Source organism: Peromyscus maniculatus, chromosome 2 (genome assembly GCF_049852395.1).
Source record: "Peromyscus maniculatus bairdii isolate BWxNUB_F1_BW_parent chromosome 2, HU_Pman_BW_mat_3.1, whole genome shotgun sequence".
In the NCBI taxonomy this organism is placed as follows: Eukaryota; Metazoa; Chordata; class Mammalia; order Rodentia; family Cricetidae; genus Peromyscus; species Peromyscus maniculatus.
This window is the reverse complement of record NC_134853.1, coordinates 3,815,618-3,832,371: the sequence shown is the minus strand read 5'-3', so window position 1 is coordinate 3,832,371 and position 16,754 is coordinate 3,815,618. Positions and strand designations below refer to the sequence as shown.

General features: G+C 40.7%; 1 protein-coding gene across 4 annotated transcripts in view; it reads right to left on the bottom strand.

The window, feature by feature from the left end:
• Window positions 1-16,738, bottom strand: part of Mcmdc2 (minichromosome maintenance domain containing 2) — a 36,587-nt gene extending 19,849 nt beyond the window's left edge. The window contains exons 1-10 of one of the 4 annotated variants that reach the window (XM_042270682.2): window positions 16,504-16,738; window positions 13,563-13,753; window positions 13,350-13,480; window positions 13,216-13,275; window positions 8,850-9,045; window positions 8,135-8,257; window positions 7,901-8,005; window positions 6,142-6,267; window positions 5,516-5,753; window positions 478-683 (exon numbers count right to left, since the gene is read on the bottom strand). In XM_042270682.2, the coding sequence (XP_042126616.2) occupies window positions 478-683; window positions 5,516-5,753; window positions 6,142-6,267; window positions 7,901-8,005; window positions 8,135-8,257; window positions 8,850-9,045; window positions 13,216-13,275; window positions 13,350-13,480; window positions 13,563-13,656 (1,279 nt within the window). In that variant the 5' untranslated portion in view covers window positions 13,657-13,753; window positions 16,504-16,738. Of the gene's footprint in view, window positions 1-477; window positions 684-5,515; window positions 5,754-6,141; window positions 6,268-7,900; window positions 8,006-8,134; window positions 8,258-8,849; window positions 9,046-13,215; window positions 13,304-13,349; window positions 13,481-13,562; window positions 13,754-15,807; window positions 16,298-16,503 lie in introns of those variants that run through there. The other 3 variants (XM_076563674.1, XM_076563675.1, XM_006974684.4) reach the window with 3 other exon arrangements.
• Window positions 16,739-16,754: the final 16 nt, after the last annotated feature.

Below are 16,754 nucleotides of genomic sequence, written 5' to 3'. Positions count from 1 at the left end.
CATAATCAAATTGATAGATGTAAGAAAAAAGATCTGACAAAATCCCACTTATTCATAATAAGATTTCTTGGCAGAGTAGGAATAGAAGGAAATCTCTTCATGTGTTTTCAAATTAAAACAACAACAGCAAAAACCCCATAGCTGGCATTACACTTTATGGTGTGAAACCTGAAGATCATGTGCTGAAAGTCTTAGATACTGCAATAAGACAAAAAGAAACAAAATTGACCCAAAATGAAGTCATGTATTGGAATCCAGAGTAAAGGCTAAAACAACACATTTACAAATTAAATTCTTATTTCTAATGTTGAAGTGAGAAATGACATTTGGTCCAGTTTTTATCTCTTAACTCTGGCGCAGTATTATCTCATCTGTTAAATGACTCCTTGGTACTGGTAAGACACGGTTAAATAGTACTCCTTGGTACTGGTAAGATGTGGTTAAACAGGCAGAATAATGTGAGGAAGTATTGTTTACCTGACTGAAGCTGTTCGAGTCTATCTTTCTTATGTGATGTCAGGTCTCCTATAAAGCAGATACCGCCCTTAGCTAACAAGGCACTGCCAGCCTGAATGCTCACTGCTCCAGTTCCATATCTATTTCTGTACACAGTGGGAAACACTTCAGTAGAGACTGGGTGATGTATACCACGGGAGACAAGATTCATGCTATACTTCAAAAGTCTAGGGAAAAATAAATTATTCGTTGATTATATTTAATAGTTGATTTTCAGAGTTCATTACATGTTAGAAACATTTCAGAGTTCATTACATGTTAGAAACATGTTTAAATTTAATTTGATCCAATGTCTATCACTACATATATGAAAGCTGGCATTTTATTTGGATAATTTATGGCATAGAGAGTCTTAGAGAAATAACTTACAATGGGACAATTTTAAAATAATTTCTTGAGAATACCCAGAGGGGAGTATTGTCCTCTTAGAATGGAATCAGAGAAAGCTAGAAGAAGGCAACATTTGAACTGGATCTTTGTTGTTTTATAGATGATTTTCTTTTACATATTCCAAATTTGTTCATTAGGTTTGTCAATGTCCTATCTTGACTTTTCCTGCTGTTTCTATATCATGACTAGTCTTGCTACATTTTCCTTTTTGTTCTAAATGTTATTGTTAACTGCCTCAGTGTCTTCAACTCTGAAATTCAAATTAGGAGAAAAACACTAAACTAGTGTTATGATAAATCTGAGATATCCTCCAAGCACTCAGGTGTTGGGGGTTGGTTAGATCATGGGCTTGGGTGAAGTGCATGGATCCTGGTGACTCTTACCAGATCAATGGATTCCCCTCCATAGATCTACAATATGATGGCAGATTTAGGAGGTGGGGCTTCTTAAGTAAATGAGTCACTATGGGAATTCCCTGAAAAAATAGACCATGTTTTCTGCCATTTCCTGTCTCTTTTCCTCTGGTTCCTGTCTACCAAAAGTTGAGCTGTTTTCTCTGCCATTGAGTGGTGCCTCACCATTGATCCATAGCAATGGAACATGTAAATGATAGACTAACATTGTGAGCGAAAATAAATCTTTTGTCCTGTGAATTGTTTTTCTTGTGTACTTACCACAGCAGTGAAAAGTCTGCCTAATATGGCTGTCTTCAAAATCTTTACCACAAAAAATTGTAGCTTTCTGATGCAACTATCTATGAAGAGCAGATGTAGACACGCAATGCAAAAAGACCCAGGTAGTGTCTCTTAGATGGAGACAGGCAGATGCCAGAACAGGTGTTGAGTGTATGCATCACCACAAAGGATTTACACGTTAGTCTGGGGGTATGTAACACAGAGGACACTTAGGAATATTTCCAGCCTGAAAGGAGCAGTGGCTCTCAGCTGCAGATCATATTAAAATCATGTAGGCAGTTTTTGTTTTGTTTTAAAACAAATTCTAATGCCCACTTCTACTCCCCAGCTACTTAAAATGGGATTTTTGGAGTTGGTATATAACTTTTAAATTTTGTTTTGTTTTGTTTTTCAAGACAGGGTTTTTCTGTGTAACAGTCCTGACAGTCCTGGAACTCACTTTGTAGACCAGATTGGCCTCAAACTTATAGAGATCCATCTGCCTCTGCCTCTCAAGTACTGGGATTAAAAGGGTGTGCCACCACTGCCCAGCAAATATCTTACATTTTGAGACAAGGCCTTACTATGTTGCCTTGCCTGATTTCAAGACTGAATAATCAGGACTTTATACGACTGGCCTAAGTATAAGACAAAAAAAAAAAAAAAAAAAAAAAAACACAACAGAAAATAAAGTTAAAATAGACTTACACTCAGTTTGACAAACATGGTACTAGAATCATAAATAAAGAAAGGAAAGTCTTATGATAAATGATGTGAGAAAACTGCATGGGAAAACATCACCTTTCCCTACAGTCTACACTACAGACAAATGTTAACTCAAGGGCCAGTGATAGCTCAGTGTATAAAGACGTGTGCCCAACAACTTGAGTTCAATTCCTGGAACACACGCTAAGGTGCAAGGAGATAACACCACAAAGTTGTCCTCTGACCCCCATGTGCACTCTGTGGGATGTTTACTCCTCCCACAAAATGAGCACATGGAGGAAAAAAAAGTTAAATCAAATATAGAGAAAAGACCCAACAAAAAGCCAAAATATTATACTTCTAGAAAGAAAACAAAAAATTTTCACAACCTTCAGGTCATGGAACCCAGAAGACATGAAACATAAGAGAAAATTAATTGGACTTCCTCAAAATTGAAGTGTCTGCCCATCACAGACATGTTTCAGGAAACTTATAAAAACACGCTTTTGGAGGAGAACTCTCAGTCTGCTCATGTGACATCTAAACAACTTACCTAAAAATGAGAAAAACACAAACACTAAGACAATACACAAGTGGTCACCAAACACCTGAGGAACAGCTTAACTCAGTAGAGATCAGAGAAATATCAGTTGGAATCCTGAGGTACCATTCCACTTGGATTGCAAGGGCTCATATAAAAAAGACCGACAATACCAAATATTGGTAAGGACAGAGACCAATAGAATCCTTACATTATTGGTAAGAATGGCCTAAGCAGTTTGGAAAACTGTTTGGTGGTTTGTTATAGAATGAAATGTGCATCAACCTTACATCCCAGCAATGCTACTCCAAGTCTTTATCTAAGAAAATGAAAACACTCCACAAGTTATACAAGAATGTTCACAGCAGGGATGGGCATGTAGCTCCGTGGTAGAGGACTTGTCTACTACATACCAAGCCCTGGGATTGATCCCTATCTCCAAAAAGTTAAAATAGTCAGAACAGTTTATTTATAACAGCCAAAACATGCACAATCCAGATATCCATCATCAGGAAAAGAATAAAAACATTGTGGCATACTCATATTAAGGGACTCCTCAATAAAAAGGATAAACTACTGACTCATACAAGTGAATCAATCTTACAAACACATTGAGCAAGAGAGACTACTCAAAAGAGAATGCTTGTTAATGTCAAGTACAAGAAGAGGAAAGTGAGACAGGCATGGTTGTGCATCCTTTCAATCCCATCACTTGGGAGGCAGAGGCAGGTGGATCTCTGAGTTTGAGTCCAGCCTGATCTACAAAGTGAGAATTCCAGGATAGCCGGGACTACACAGAGAAACCCCATCTTGGAAAAAAAAGGAGGAGGAGAAGGAGGAGGAGAAGGAGAAGAAGGAGAAGAAGGAGAAGAAGGAGGAGGAGGAGGAGGAGGAGGAGGAGGAGGAGGAGGAGGAGGAGGAGGAGGAGGAGGAGGAGAGGAAAATTATCTTATGGTAATAAGAAGTGGAAGAAAGACTGAAACAATTTTTCAGAGTGATAAGAATATTGTTTTATTATGGGTATGGTTTATAAGAGTGTATACATTTGTGTGCTGGGTATTTTGTTAACCTGACACCAACTATTATCACCTGGGAAGAGGAAACCTCAACTGAGGAATTGCCTCCATCAGACTGGTCTGTGGGCATGTCTGGCAGGTATTTTCTTGATTATTGATTGATGTGGGAGGGCCTAGCCACTGTGGCCTGGGTCACCCCTGGGCAGGTGGTCCTGGGTTATATAAGAAAGGTAGTTGAGCAAGTCAGTAAGCAGTGGTCTTTTTTGGTTCTTGCCCTGACTTCCCTCAAAGACAGACTGTAACAGGTAAGCTGAAATAAACCCTTCCTCATGGTGTTAATCACAGCAATGTAAAGCAAACTAGAAATATAGGTAAAAACTTGTTATCTTTTAACAATAATGATAATGGGGGCTGGAGAGATGGCTCAGCGGTTAAAAGCACTGGCTGCTCTGATCTTCTAGAGGTCCTGAGTTCAATTCCCAGCACCCACATGGCTCACAACTATCTGTAATGGGATCCAATGCCCTCTTCTGATGTGCAGGCATACATGCAGACTAAGTACTCATATACATAAATTACAAATAACCTTTAAAAAATAAAATGAGAAGATCTGATTATACCATTATATATAAATTTTATCTAACACCAACTAACCAAATAAACAAATTTCTCATATAATCCAAACTGCCATAAAGAAAAACCAAAGGTTGATGACAAACAGGAAAGAGAAAAAGGTTTTAGTTTATAATAGATATCATCAATCAATAAGAAATAGATAAATAATACGATAGAAAATTAATAATGATTAAAAATAGGAAGTTCACAAAATAATATGTTGAATAAGCCCAAAGTCATGACTCCCACTTACAGTTAAAGAAATTCAAAATTTACCTTGTTAAAATAACTTTTTCTATTCACTAGAAGTAAAATTTTAAAAGTTTGACAATCCTCAGAGTTAGGGAGACCGAGAGAAGCAGTTTCAAGGTGTTAGTGCAGAATAAATTCCTACAGTCTGTGCATTTAATACCGTATCGGCATTGCCAGTGAGGATTAATGTTAGCCGAACATTATCTGCTTCAATATGTTAATGCTAATTAGAATTAAAAAATCTTTAATCCTATACATTTTTTCTTCAAAATTGCACACTAGCTATAAGGAGCTTCTTCCTAGCTTTATGACCAATACAGTGACTTCCTTTGAAAGGCACGCATTAAGTAGGCACTTAGCCCCAGGCTAGGGAGGTGACCCTCACCCCCAAGGACAACTGGGGAGAATTTTACAGCTTTATTTATTTATAGGAAGCCTGTGTCACTGAATGGCATCTGTCAGAAAAATAAGAAAATGGCTGCTGAATCCTAGATGGAATATTATTTGAAAATAAAAGGAGAAAGCAAAATACTGAGCTAAAGAGTGTGGGGCACCCTAAGGAAGACACATTTGTAGAGGTCTGACTGGGGAAATGATTTGAAATTTTGAGGTTAGATTGTTAAAATATTAAAAGCAAATATTTCAGTTCTAAATGCATGCTTTAAACTTTATTAATAACAATTTATTTAAATACTTTAGTATTCAGATGAATTCTAAATAATCATCTTATAGTAGTATCAGTAGGAAGAATTTATACAAATATGTGAGCAATGTATAACTTGAAAACTCCATGGCACACACCTTACCTCTCTACCAGCAGAGTGTCACTGGTTATAATTAAGATATCCAAGCAGTCTTCTGAGTCCCTGTTGCAGTCTCTTGTCTGTACTAGACTCATCAACAAACAGAGTTTGAGCAAATTGTAAGTCCCAGGAGGAACAATCTGTGAGGCAAAGATATTGGCAAGTATTGCCGTGAACTTCCAGCATGAGCTGGAAGTCAAGGAGAGGAGACACCTCAAGTTGTCACTAATTCCTGAAGGAACTGAAAGAAAATAAAAATGACAGATATTTGACTCCATTTGTCCTAAATAGTATCAAAATATATGTGCCATACGCAAATTTTATGATGTTATGATTGGTGGCCATGGGTGCTTGCATCTTAGAATCCCAGAGTTCAGCACAACAAATCAGACTTTCCTCCTACATTTAAGTTGCGTTCTGCTTCCAAACCAGTAACTCGTCAAGTACGATGAACCATGGTCTTCCTGTGGCCATCTGACTGGCCACCTACCAATGAGTTAAGAGCAGACGGCCTGCTGTTCTGTTTTACTTGGTTTCTACTGCTTAGGAAAGGGCCTAGCACAAAGGTAGGCAACACTGTTTGCTGAATAGATGGACTTAAATATGTTAAAGTATATGATTTAGCTTACCTTTTGCTGTGTAAGGGGTGATACTATTTGCTTCTATACAGAGAGCAGTTTGTGAAGTTTTGACACAGGCTGGAATTCCAATAATTTTATATTCATTTCCTATTTTCATTTTATTCACTAGCTCATCTATGGTTATTAAACACAAAAGAAAATAGCATTCACTAAATGAAAATTGTATATCATTGTATGGTTCAAATATCGAGAACCAGTGACAATTCAGTAGTTGAGTTGGTAGTGAAGTATTTACTTTTGTTCAGTACATGCATATGTAATGGAACCAATAATGGAAACCAAGGACATTGTATCGCTGATATATATTGATATTTATAGGTAATGTGAATTAGCTTCAAGCGGCATATGATATAGAAACTAGATTAATTAAATATTCACCTGTAATGCAGTCAAGAGGAAAAATACCAGTCTATATAAAATAAAACATCTTTCAATTAAACACTAAAGAATGTTAATAAGCTGGATGTGGTGGTGCAAAGTGCCTGCCATGCACTTGGTTGGCCATGGCTGGTCACATCTGTAACCTCATCGCTAACCGGTATAGCGGGGAGCAGGACAATTCCTGGAGCTCATGGGTCAGCCAGCCTAGCCCAGTGGATGAGCACCACATTCTTTGAGAGACCGTTTCAAAAGCAAGGTGTAGAGAGCTCAGTACTGACCTCTGTACCTGCCCACAGGAACAAGTACATATACTGCACGCACGCACGCACGCACGCACGCACGCACGCACGCACGCACGCACGCACGCCCTCTTCCCCTCTCCCCTACCCCTCTCTCCTCTCTCGCCTGAACGTAAGCACTGAACATCTCAGTGCCAACCAAACAACAATAAAAAAAAATGCAACAATTAAAGGATGTAGAATTACAAGAGTCATCTCCCTAAATGAACACTTTTAATTTCTTCAGTGTTAGTCCAAAGCAAAAGGTAAAGCTCCATTTTTTTGTCACAACTCTACTTCTTCCCTGTGAGCAATATCCTACTTCACGGCAGACACCTCTCTCCTGTACTTACCCATCAGTTCTCAACAAATGGTCATATGTGTCATTCTCATGTTTAACAAATGTCTACTATGTGCAGCAAGATCCCCAAGTATCTTACTTTATGATGTTCATATCCTAATAGTTTTTTTTGAGATGGGGTCTCACTGTGTAGATCTAGCTGACCTGGAACTTGCTATGTAGATTAGGCTGGCCTCGAACTCACATAGTGCCTCTGAGTGATGGAATTAGAAGCACACACTACCACACCTGGCTCCATATTCTAAAATTAACACAAAGCACACACATAAAGAACAACGTGAGATCATTACTATAAAGAGGCTGTGACCCTGGGACTTGGCAACTCCTGATAAAGATGACTGGAGTGGGGTGTCGCTGACTCTTTTGCCTGTTCTTGTGACCCTTTTCCTCCTATTGGGTGGCCCTGTCCAGCCTCAATATGAGGGTCTGGGCCAAATCTTATTGTAACTTGTTAGGCTGTGTTTGGTTGACATCCCTGGGAGGCCTGCTCTCTTCTGAAGGGAAACGGAGGAGCAGTGGATCTGGGGGAGAGGGGATGGGGAGACTGGGAGGAGTGGAGGGAGGGGAGGCTGCAGTCAGAATGTAATGTACGAGAGAAGAATAAATTACAGAAAAAAGAAGATGACTTTCCATTCTAAGGCTGTTTGTATGCTTATAATATGTGAGCATAAATAAGATTTCATATTTTATAGCAATTTATTTTTAATTCAAACACAATTTTACATACCTCTTAGGAAAATACTAAGTGATTGAAACCTAAAGGGCTGGTTTTTAGAATCTCCTTGAAAAGCATGAAGCACTTTTGTGGTAATTATTTCAACTATCTGTTTATCTTAAAGTAAAGAACAAAAAATTTGTTAATAGAATACATATTCTGTTTAAGTTTCCTATAAAAATACAAGAGACTATTTTGAAAATTATCACAAAATGTAAACAGTTTTTTTTTTTTTTTTTTTTTTACCACCAAGTACTCTAAATTTCCTGTCTTCCTGAAGTGAAGATGAACATAGGCCGCACACAAAGTCATTTCTTACTGTGGCAGATTCGGTAGCACCAGGCACGTGGACTCTTATGTACTGAAATCCTGAAAGAAAACAGTGGTGAGCTAAGCCGCTCTCAGATTTCACTATTTTTAATCATTTAATATTATCAGTTATGTTTATTACATGCTTTACTTATTTATTTGGACAGGTTGTCACTATGCAGCCCAGGCTAGCCTTGAACCCTCCACCCCGCTGTCTTGGCCTCCTAAGTGCTAACTAGCAACCTGTCTGTTTCCTTGCAGGCACTGTGCTAAAGCACTAGTAACATGGGCATTTAAATAACAATTTCTGCATGTGGCCATGAGAAACATATGTCAGTATATGGCATCATTTACAGAGTTCAGAGAGGAGAGAGGAAGCATCCAACTCCACCAGCTTGTCAGTGGGGAAGATACCTCACAGAAGGGCTGACTGGGCTAAACTGTAAGCACAGAGAGAAATGCAAACAGTCCTCATTTGCTCTGTCAGGACACTATAAGCACTGATTAAACTGTGGAGTGCAGGAAAAGACTGCTTCAAGATCATGCCAGTAAACATATAAACGGTAGGAGACACCAAAATATCTGTTTATTACACTTTGATTGACCAACTGTAAATATGGCTTGGTTTTTCATTTCCCACTTGAACACACACCTTCTGACAGAGGGCACACTTCATCTGAGCAGAGGAACCTCGCACCTCGTGTGTACTTGGTTACAGTCGTCATTGCCATCACAATCCCTTGCATCATATAAAATCTCTGAGATGTGTAATTAAGTGGGAACTCACAAAGGTCAAGACTATAACTTGGCAGGGAAGGTAAGTGTGTTAACTTCAGCACAATATTGATCTGAGAAGAACACAAAAAGGAAATTAATAAAACTTGCAATCCAATTTGACTTGCCTCATTATATAGTAAGAGTACTATGTAGTTTGTTATTGTTGCTATGAATCAAATATTAAACCAGATAAAATATGAAACTAAATATAAATCCTATAACATTTATAATTAAAAGTATCACAATGAACTAATTATATTTTCTTTAAAAATATTCATTCTCTGGATATGTATACTAAAAGATAATGTGAACCCAATAGCATTGGAAAGTTTAGTGATCTCAAATTATTAATTCTCACTAAAAGGAATCAGAGATCTTCAGTAGGAAATTAGTGATTCCAGGTCTGGGATAGGAAATATAGGAGATGGCATTGTGGCATCTTCTTTCAGTTTTTAAAAAATTATACTTACTGTACACACACACACACACACACACACACACACACACACACACACACACGGAGGTCAGACGACAGTCTGTGGGGGATTTGTTTTCTCTTTCTACCATGTGGGTTCTTGTGGTGATATATTGTGTACCCTAATAAACTTTTCTGAGGATCAGAGGACAGAGCCAGCCACTAGATTAGACATAGAGGCCAGACAGTGGTGGCACACACCCTTAATTCTATCACTCGGAAGGCAGAGATTCGTCTGGATGTCTGAGTTCAAGGCCACACTGGAAACAGAGCCAGGCAGTGGTGGCACACACCTTTAAAGCATGGGGATCAGAGGACAGAGCCAGCCACTAGATTAGACATAGAGGTCAGATGTCTTTATTAGGGTACACAATGTATCACCACAGGTCCTAGGGATTGAATTCAGATAGCCAGGTTTGGAGGCAAATGCTTTTACCTGCAGATAGACTAAAGAGTTCATGAATTTCTCTTGTTGAAAAAAAAAGAAAAGAAGCCGGGTGGCGGTGGCACATGCCTTTAATCCCAGCACTTGGGAGGTAGAGCCAGGCAGATCTCTGTGAGTTTGAGGCCAGCCTGGTCTACGGAGCGAGATCCAGGACAAAACTACACAGAGAAACCCTGTCTTGAAAAATAAAATAAAAAAATTTAAAAAAGAAAGAAGAAAAGAAATAGTTGTCATTATTTCAGTTGCTATCTGTTTTCAAGTCATTATTTTTAAAAACTTTTAAAAGGAAAATAATCAAATATTTATCCTGCCTTTCCCAAACAAATTGTATTTCACAGTAACCAAATAAATGATGATAAGTAATAACTTATTTTATTTTCATCTTTTTAGCGCTAGAGATTAAAGTCAGAGCCTTGCCCATGCTAGGCAAATGCTCTCCTACCCAGCTATATTCCCAGCACAGACAATTTCTTTACAGAATAGTTTCAGATAATAAATTCAGAAAGGGTAGCAAAATTAGAAAAACAAAAAAATTACAAGTGCTAATGAAATGATTGGCTCTGAGTGTTCTAAAACCATCAGGTGGAAGTTGATAAGAAATTTTATAATGGCAGGATCATAACAATAGCATCTGAACCTGATCAAGTGTGACATCACAAAAATGCTATCCATTATATCCTTATGATATGGAATATATACCAATATGTAATGTGTTGTTAAAATGAGCTGAATCTAGACCTAAGCTTCAGAGTCATGTCTTACTTTAGATATATATAGGACACAGGGAAATAACATATGGTATCCTAAGAAAGTAATTAGACAGATCCAGATTCATAACATTCTACAGGATAATTAACCAGCTTCCTTTAAAAAGTCAGTGTTACAAAAAGGAAGGAGTGGAGTTAGCACTAGACTGAAGAAGACTCAGAGAGCCAGACAGAAGAAATCTGCTGCAATGTGTGAGCCTTGTTTTCATATCAGCTTTGATACTGATCTGTCTTTCTTTTGTGGGGGTTGCTTTCCTTCTTTTTCCTTTTAGATAAGCTCTTGTGTAGCCCAAGCTGGCTTCATTCCCTATGTGGCTGAAGATGACTTTAAGCCACTAATCTTCCTGTTTCCACCCCGCAAGTGATGGGGTTACAGGGCATGCACTACCTCATCTAAGCCTTGGCACTGGCTCAAAGACAAAACAAAACAAAAACCACAATAAAAAAAAACTCTTCAGATAAAAATTGTAAAAAATTAAAATGTGGATGAGATATTATTACATGGTATTAAGAAAGGTGATGATGCCAGGCGGTGCTGGCGCACATCTTTAACCCCAGCACTCATGAGGCAGAGGCAGGCAGATCTCTGTGAGTTCGAGGCCAGCCTGGTCTACAGAGCGAGTTCCAGGACAGACTCCAAAGCTACACAGAGAAACCCTGTGTCGAAAAACCAAAAAAAGAAAAAAAACAAAAAAAAAAAAAAACAAAAAAGAAAGGTGATGAGATGACATTGTGGCTACATAAGAGAAGCACAAGCTTTTAGAAGTTGATACTGAAGTATGTATGGGGTGAGATACAGAACCTCTGGGATTTACTTTAAAATATTTCAGATAAAAATAAATGATTCATATACACTGCATCACTGAGTTAGCATGATAGATATATGGAGGTCCACTGAATTAATCTCTTTACTTTTGGAAACTTTTGAAATTGTTATAAAAATGTTTATTCTTAAAAGTGGTAGGTAATATGGGAAAAAACAAAGCATATTAAGATATTTGTGGTCGCTCCAGGGAGGCTAGCTAGTAAGAAGGACTCTAGGAAGGACATATGGATGGCCCAGCGGTGGAGAAATGGATGAGATCTACATGAGCAAACTGGGGGTGAGGGGAGTAATGGAGGGTAAGGGACGGGGGAAAGAGAGCTTAGGGGAGAGGGAGGTTAGAGCTAGAATGGGAACAGAGTGGGAGAGCAAGGAAAGATACCATGATAAATGAAGACACCATGAGAATAGGGAGAAGCAGAGTGCTAGGGAGATTCCCAGGAATCCATAAGGATGACTCCACCATAGACCACTGGCAGTGGTCAAGAGGGTGCCTGATCTGGCCTACTCTGGTGATCAGACGGCTGAATACCCTAACTGTCATCATGGAGCCCTCATCCAGTGACTGATGGAGGCAGATGCAGAGATCCAAGGCCAGGTCCCATTCAGGAGTCCAGCTGATGAGAGAGAGGAGGGATGCTATGAACAAGAGATGTTGAGACCATGATTGGAAAAAGTACAGAGACAAACTAGTGGAAATACATGAACTGTGGACCAATAGCCAAGGAGCCCCCATGGTACTGGACTAGTCCCTCTGGAAAAGTGAGACAGTTTAGCTTGAACTGTTTGGGAGGCCCCCAGGCAGTGGGATCAGCTTTTTGGAGCCTAGTGCCCATGGGGAGACACTTTATGCAGCCTTGGTGCAGGGAAGAGGGGCTTGGACCTGCCTCAACTGAATGTACCAGGCTCTGCTGACTCCCCATGGGAGACCTTGCCTTAAGGAGGTGGGAGTGGGGGTGGTTTGCGGGGGGGGGGGGGGTGTTCAGGGCGGGAGGAGGGAGGACAGGAAAATCTGTGGTTGGTATGTAAAATGAATGGAAGATCTCTTAATTAAAAAAAAGATACTTGTGGTTAATGTTGGCTATCAACTTGGATTCAGTAGCACCTAGGGATTAACAAAGCACACTGGTACTGTTGGGAGATGATTAACCATGGGAAGCCCACCTACCCTAAACGTGGGTGAGTAGCCATGGGAAGATCTGTCCTGAGCCTGGGTAGCACTGAAACAAAACCTTCTTCCTTTAAATGGTTTCTGAGCCCACATGCTGGAAGGAGAGAACCTGGATGACTCCACTGCTCTCCGACCTGCAGACACTCATGACGGAATAAGCATGAGCACTCTCAAATAAAAATAATAAATAAAAGTAAAAAATAGAGAAAAAAATCTGACACAGAAAATAGTATATTGAACTTTGGAAAATGCACTTTCTTTAAAAAAAATGTTATTTATTTGTATTTTATGTATGAGTGCTCTGCATGCCACAAGAGAGCATCAGATCCTATTATAGATGGTTGTGAGCCACCATGTGGTTGCTGGGAATTGAACTAAAGACCTCTAGAACAGCAGCCAATGCTCTTAATGGCTGAGCCATCTCTCCAGCCCTGGAAAATGTACTCTTTTAATAAATTTGTGAAATTTTTACAAAATTACAAAATTACAAAAAGTAATTTGTAAGTTATTTTGAAAACTTGTACCTGAGTTTTCAAAACGTAAAGTTAATTAACACTTACTTGAGTTTCAGTCTGTAATTGTCCAATTAATGAGAGAGTCTTGACAGCAACAAAGCAGACCTGTGATTTCAAATGAGCAAACAAGTTACTAAAATTTTCCATGTGATGTGGAAAATATTTCTTCTTTAACTTACTGATTGAAAAACTTGAGCAGCTTTTAAGGGATGGTGCAAAATGTGATTTCCAAGTTCGGCATCTAATTCGACAACATCAGAGGGGTTTATTAAAATATTGAACCGATAGACAGCGTAACTTTGTTTTGAATCTGTGAAGATACAAATGTGCAAGTCAGGACAGATGTGCAGAAGCCTGTCCGGAGGCTCTCAGCAGCCGCCTCGCTGACATACCATTGTAGTACTTGCAGTCGTCTATGAACTTTTGGAGGCCTCCACTTCTGTCAAGATAGACAAGGGCCGCCTCTTTCATGTGCAGATTCGTCATTTTCTCCTTGTTAATATTCCTCTCTATTGTCAGCAAGTTAGCCACAGTTGGTGGTAGAGATTACAGGTGCTGAGACCCATATAAAGAATGAAGAAACCTAGAAACAAAATAAAGCTTACCTTTGAAGACCTCTATAAAATTTACAGATTATTAAAACTTACAATTGAGAATACAGCTAGGTAAACTTTCCAACTCTAAAACCTCCCCATTGAAGGAGAAACAAAACCTTTTGACTGAACCCAGACTTCACACAAGCAAGCTTGTACCACTGAGTCATACTTCCAGCCCCAAATAATACTTTAATCAGCATTTAGTTATGAGTTAAAAGATCACAAACTTAACAGGATGCTCAAATGTCTTTCTGGCTCAGGCACTCCAAAAATGAAAGTTGAAACAAATAATTTTAGATGATGATTATCCCGTGTAAGTGTAGACTGAAGGACAAGTGTGACATAAACTGTTTCATAAATTCATCCTGGGATGACTCATTGCGTAAAGAAGCTTGCTGCCATGTCCGATGAGTCAGTTTGATCCCAGGAACCAGCATGGTAGAAGGAAGGAGCCAACTTCAGCAGGTTGTTTGGATCTCCCACACCTGAATGCATGCGCGCGCGCGCGCGCGCGCGCGCGCGCACACACACACACACACACACACACACACACACACACACACACACACACACAGATGTAAGAAATGTTATATGTGGTACTATGAATGCTAACTTGAAGAGCCAGGAATGGTTCTTGACCCAGCATTTACTGGGGAAATTGGCTGACCTCTCTTGGCTCAGTATCTTTAGCTGAAGGAGACAAAGGCACTGAACAATTAAGGCCTCTTTCAGCTTTAAATCTCTGTCAGGGACAAATGTAGAATATTAAACTGTAGAAGTAGAGAGGGGAATATAAAACACTGGGTAGAAACGAGATATGCTTCAGTCACTGTGAAGTTTATTAGGAACGATACGGTTAAGACTGGAACCTGCCCCCAAGGAATCCAGTTTTTGAGAAGTCACAAATAACGACTAGCACATGTATCGAATCATTATCAACTGCTTGTTTGATAGCTATTATTTATTGGCTAGTCCACCTTCCCTAGGCACCAGGAATACAAAACATAGTGCCTATCCTTTGTGAGAATATAGCAAGTAAGCTATGCAAACAGCTATGGGATAACTTGTAATAGAAATATGACCATGTCAGTGACCACAGAACATGGTAAGTGAAATACTTTACAAAATCTGGGTCATCCTCATGTATGGGCCATGATGTTTTTCTATTGCTCTGGACTCTTTTGGATGAAGGCAGTGGGCTAACAACGAAGCTATGCACTCTACTGTAAAGGGATGAAGTGGGTTTCTCTGAGGTCCTGTCCTGGAGAATCTGCCTAGCATGCACAAAGCTGGGCTCAATCCCAGCACCGCCAAAACAAACAAACAAACAAACAAGTAAATAAGATGGTTTTTAGTGGGTATTTCTAAAATGGGGAGAGATTTCCGAAGACAGCGGCTAACATCCCCGTTGTGAGTCATACATCATTGAATTCACCCACTTAATAACCTGAAGTTCAGGATACCTTACACAGAAGGGTAAGTGGTGGGCCTATCCTGTTTGCTCTTACATCGGGGTCAAAATCAGTGATTTTGAAGGTTCACATCCTTAGAATATCAGGTTTCTGCTGGGTGTGGTCATACACACCCTTAATCCCAGCTCTCAGGAAGCAGAGGCAGGTAGATCCTGAGTTCGAGGCTAGTGTGAGTTCTAGGACAGCCAGGGTCACACAAAGAATCCCTGTGTAAAATAAAATAAAATAAAATAAATCAGGTTTCTGAAGTTGGAGGACATTGGGCGATAAGTAAAGCCAGACTGAAACTGAGTTTTGAAGTGCAAGATGATTATACAGGAAAAGAGAAGTTTATGAAGTTTTTGGAAACAGAATTAGGTCCGTTTTAAATTTTTTTACATTGGAATTAGCTTCTTCCTGTTGCCTGTGTGGAGAATGCTTTGAAACAGCGAACAGCCAACTATGGATTTTCAACTAGTGTTGTATTTTCTCAGAGACAGACGGACCAGTCCAGGGTATTTGGAACAAAATGGAATGGAGGAGATGAATTCTAGAATTTTAACGGCTCCATTCTGGACCTCATGACCGACCTGTACAACACAGAGAGGGACGAAACAGGAAGGCGAGGTCAGGTCATGGTCGCACACATCCAGAGGCTGGGCAGATAGTCCCAAGCTGGTCTCAGTAGCCTCGGGCAAAGCCCGGACTTGGAATCAGCTGTTGGGATGGCCAAGGCCGGGTTCCATGCCAGCACCTCAAGGAGCAGGCGCGCGCACCTCGGACTCTGCACAGTCAGGGAGGAGAGAGGGCGATGAGAAGCCGGGTCTGAAGTCCAGGGCTTCCTAGGATGACACGGGGCCCAGTTGTCTGCTAAGCAAGTCTCCCCGGGTGGCGGCGCGCGCCTCTAATCCCAGCCCTCGGGAGGCAGAAGCAGGCGGATCTCTGTGAGTTCGAGGCCAGCCTGGGCTACAGAGAGAGTTCCGGGACAGCCAGAGCTACCCAGAGAAATCCCGTCTCAAAAAAACAAAACAAAACAAACGCACACACGTCCTGGGAAGTGACGCATTTACAGCAGGGAATTATGAGGAGAAAAGGACCCAGAGCAGGGGCGACCCGGATGCGTCCAAGTCTTCCCTCCTGTCGGGGCTGCGGGGACCGTGAGGAGGAGACCCAGGCTCACAGAACTCGGAGCTGAGCCAGCAGAGCTGCGGCTCGCGGGCCCTGCAGCCCCTGGAACCCCCCGCCGCCCCCGGGCCACCCCCGGGCCGCCCCGGGGACAGACCCACCTGCAGCGCCGCGCCCGCCGGCCCCGTGCGCACGCGCGCTCTGCCCACCCGCCGTTGGCGGCGCGGGGTCTGCCGGGACCTCAGCCCCGCGGTCTCCAGGGCAACCAGCCCCGCCTGTACCGCTTCAGTGCGGCCGCTCCAGCTGGGCAGAGGGAAGCTACCTCTGCTTTTGTTATCTAGGCCAGGGGCGTTTGATATCGGTGTTTAAAAAAAAGTTCAAATTCTGCTCTGGGATGTGAAACAGCGTTGTG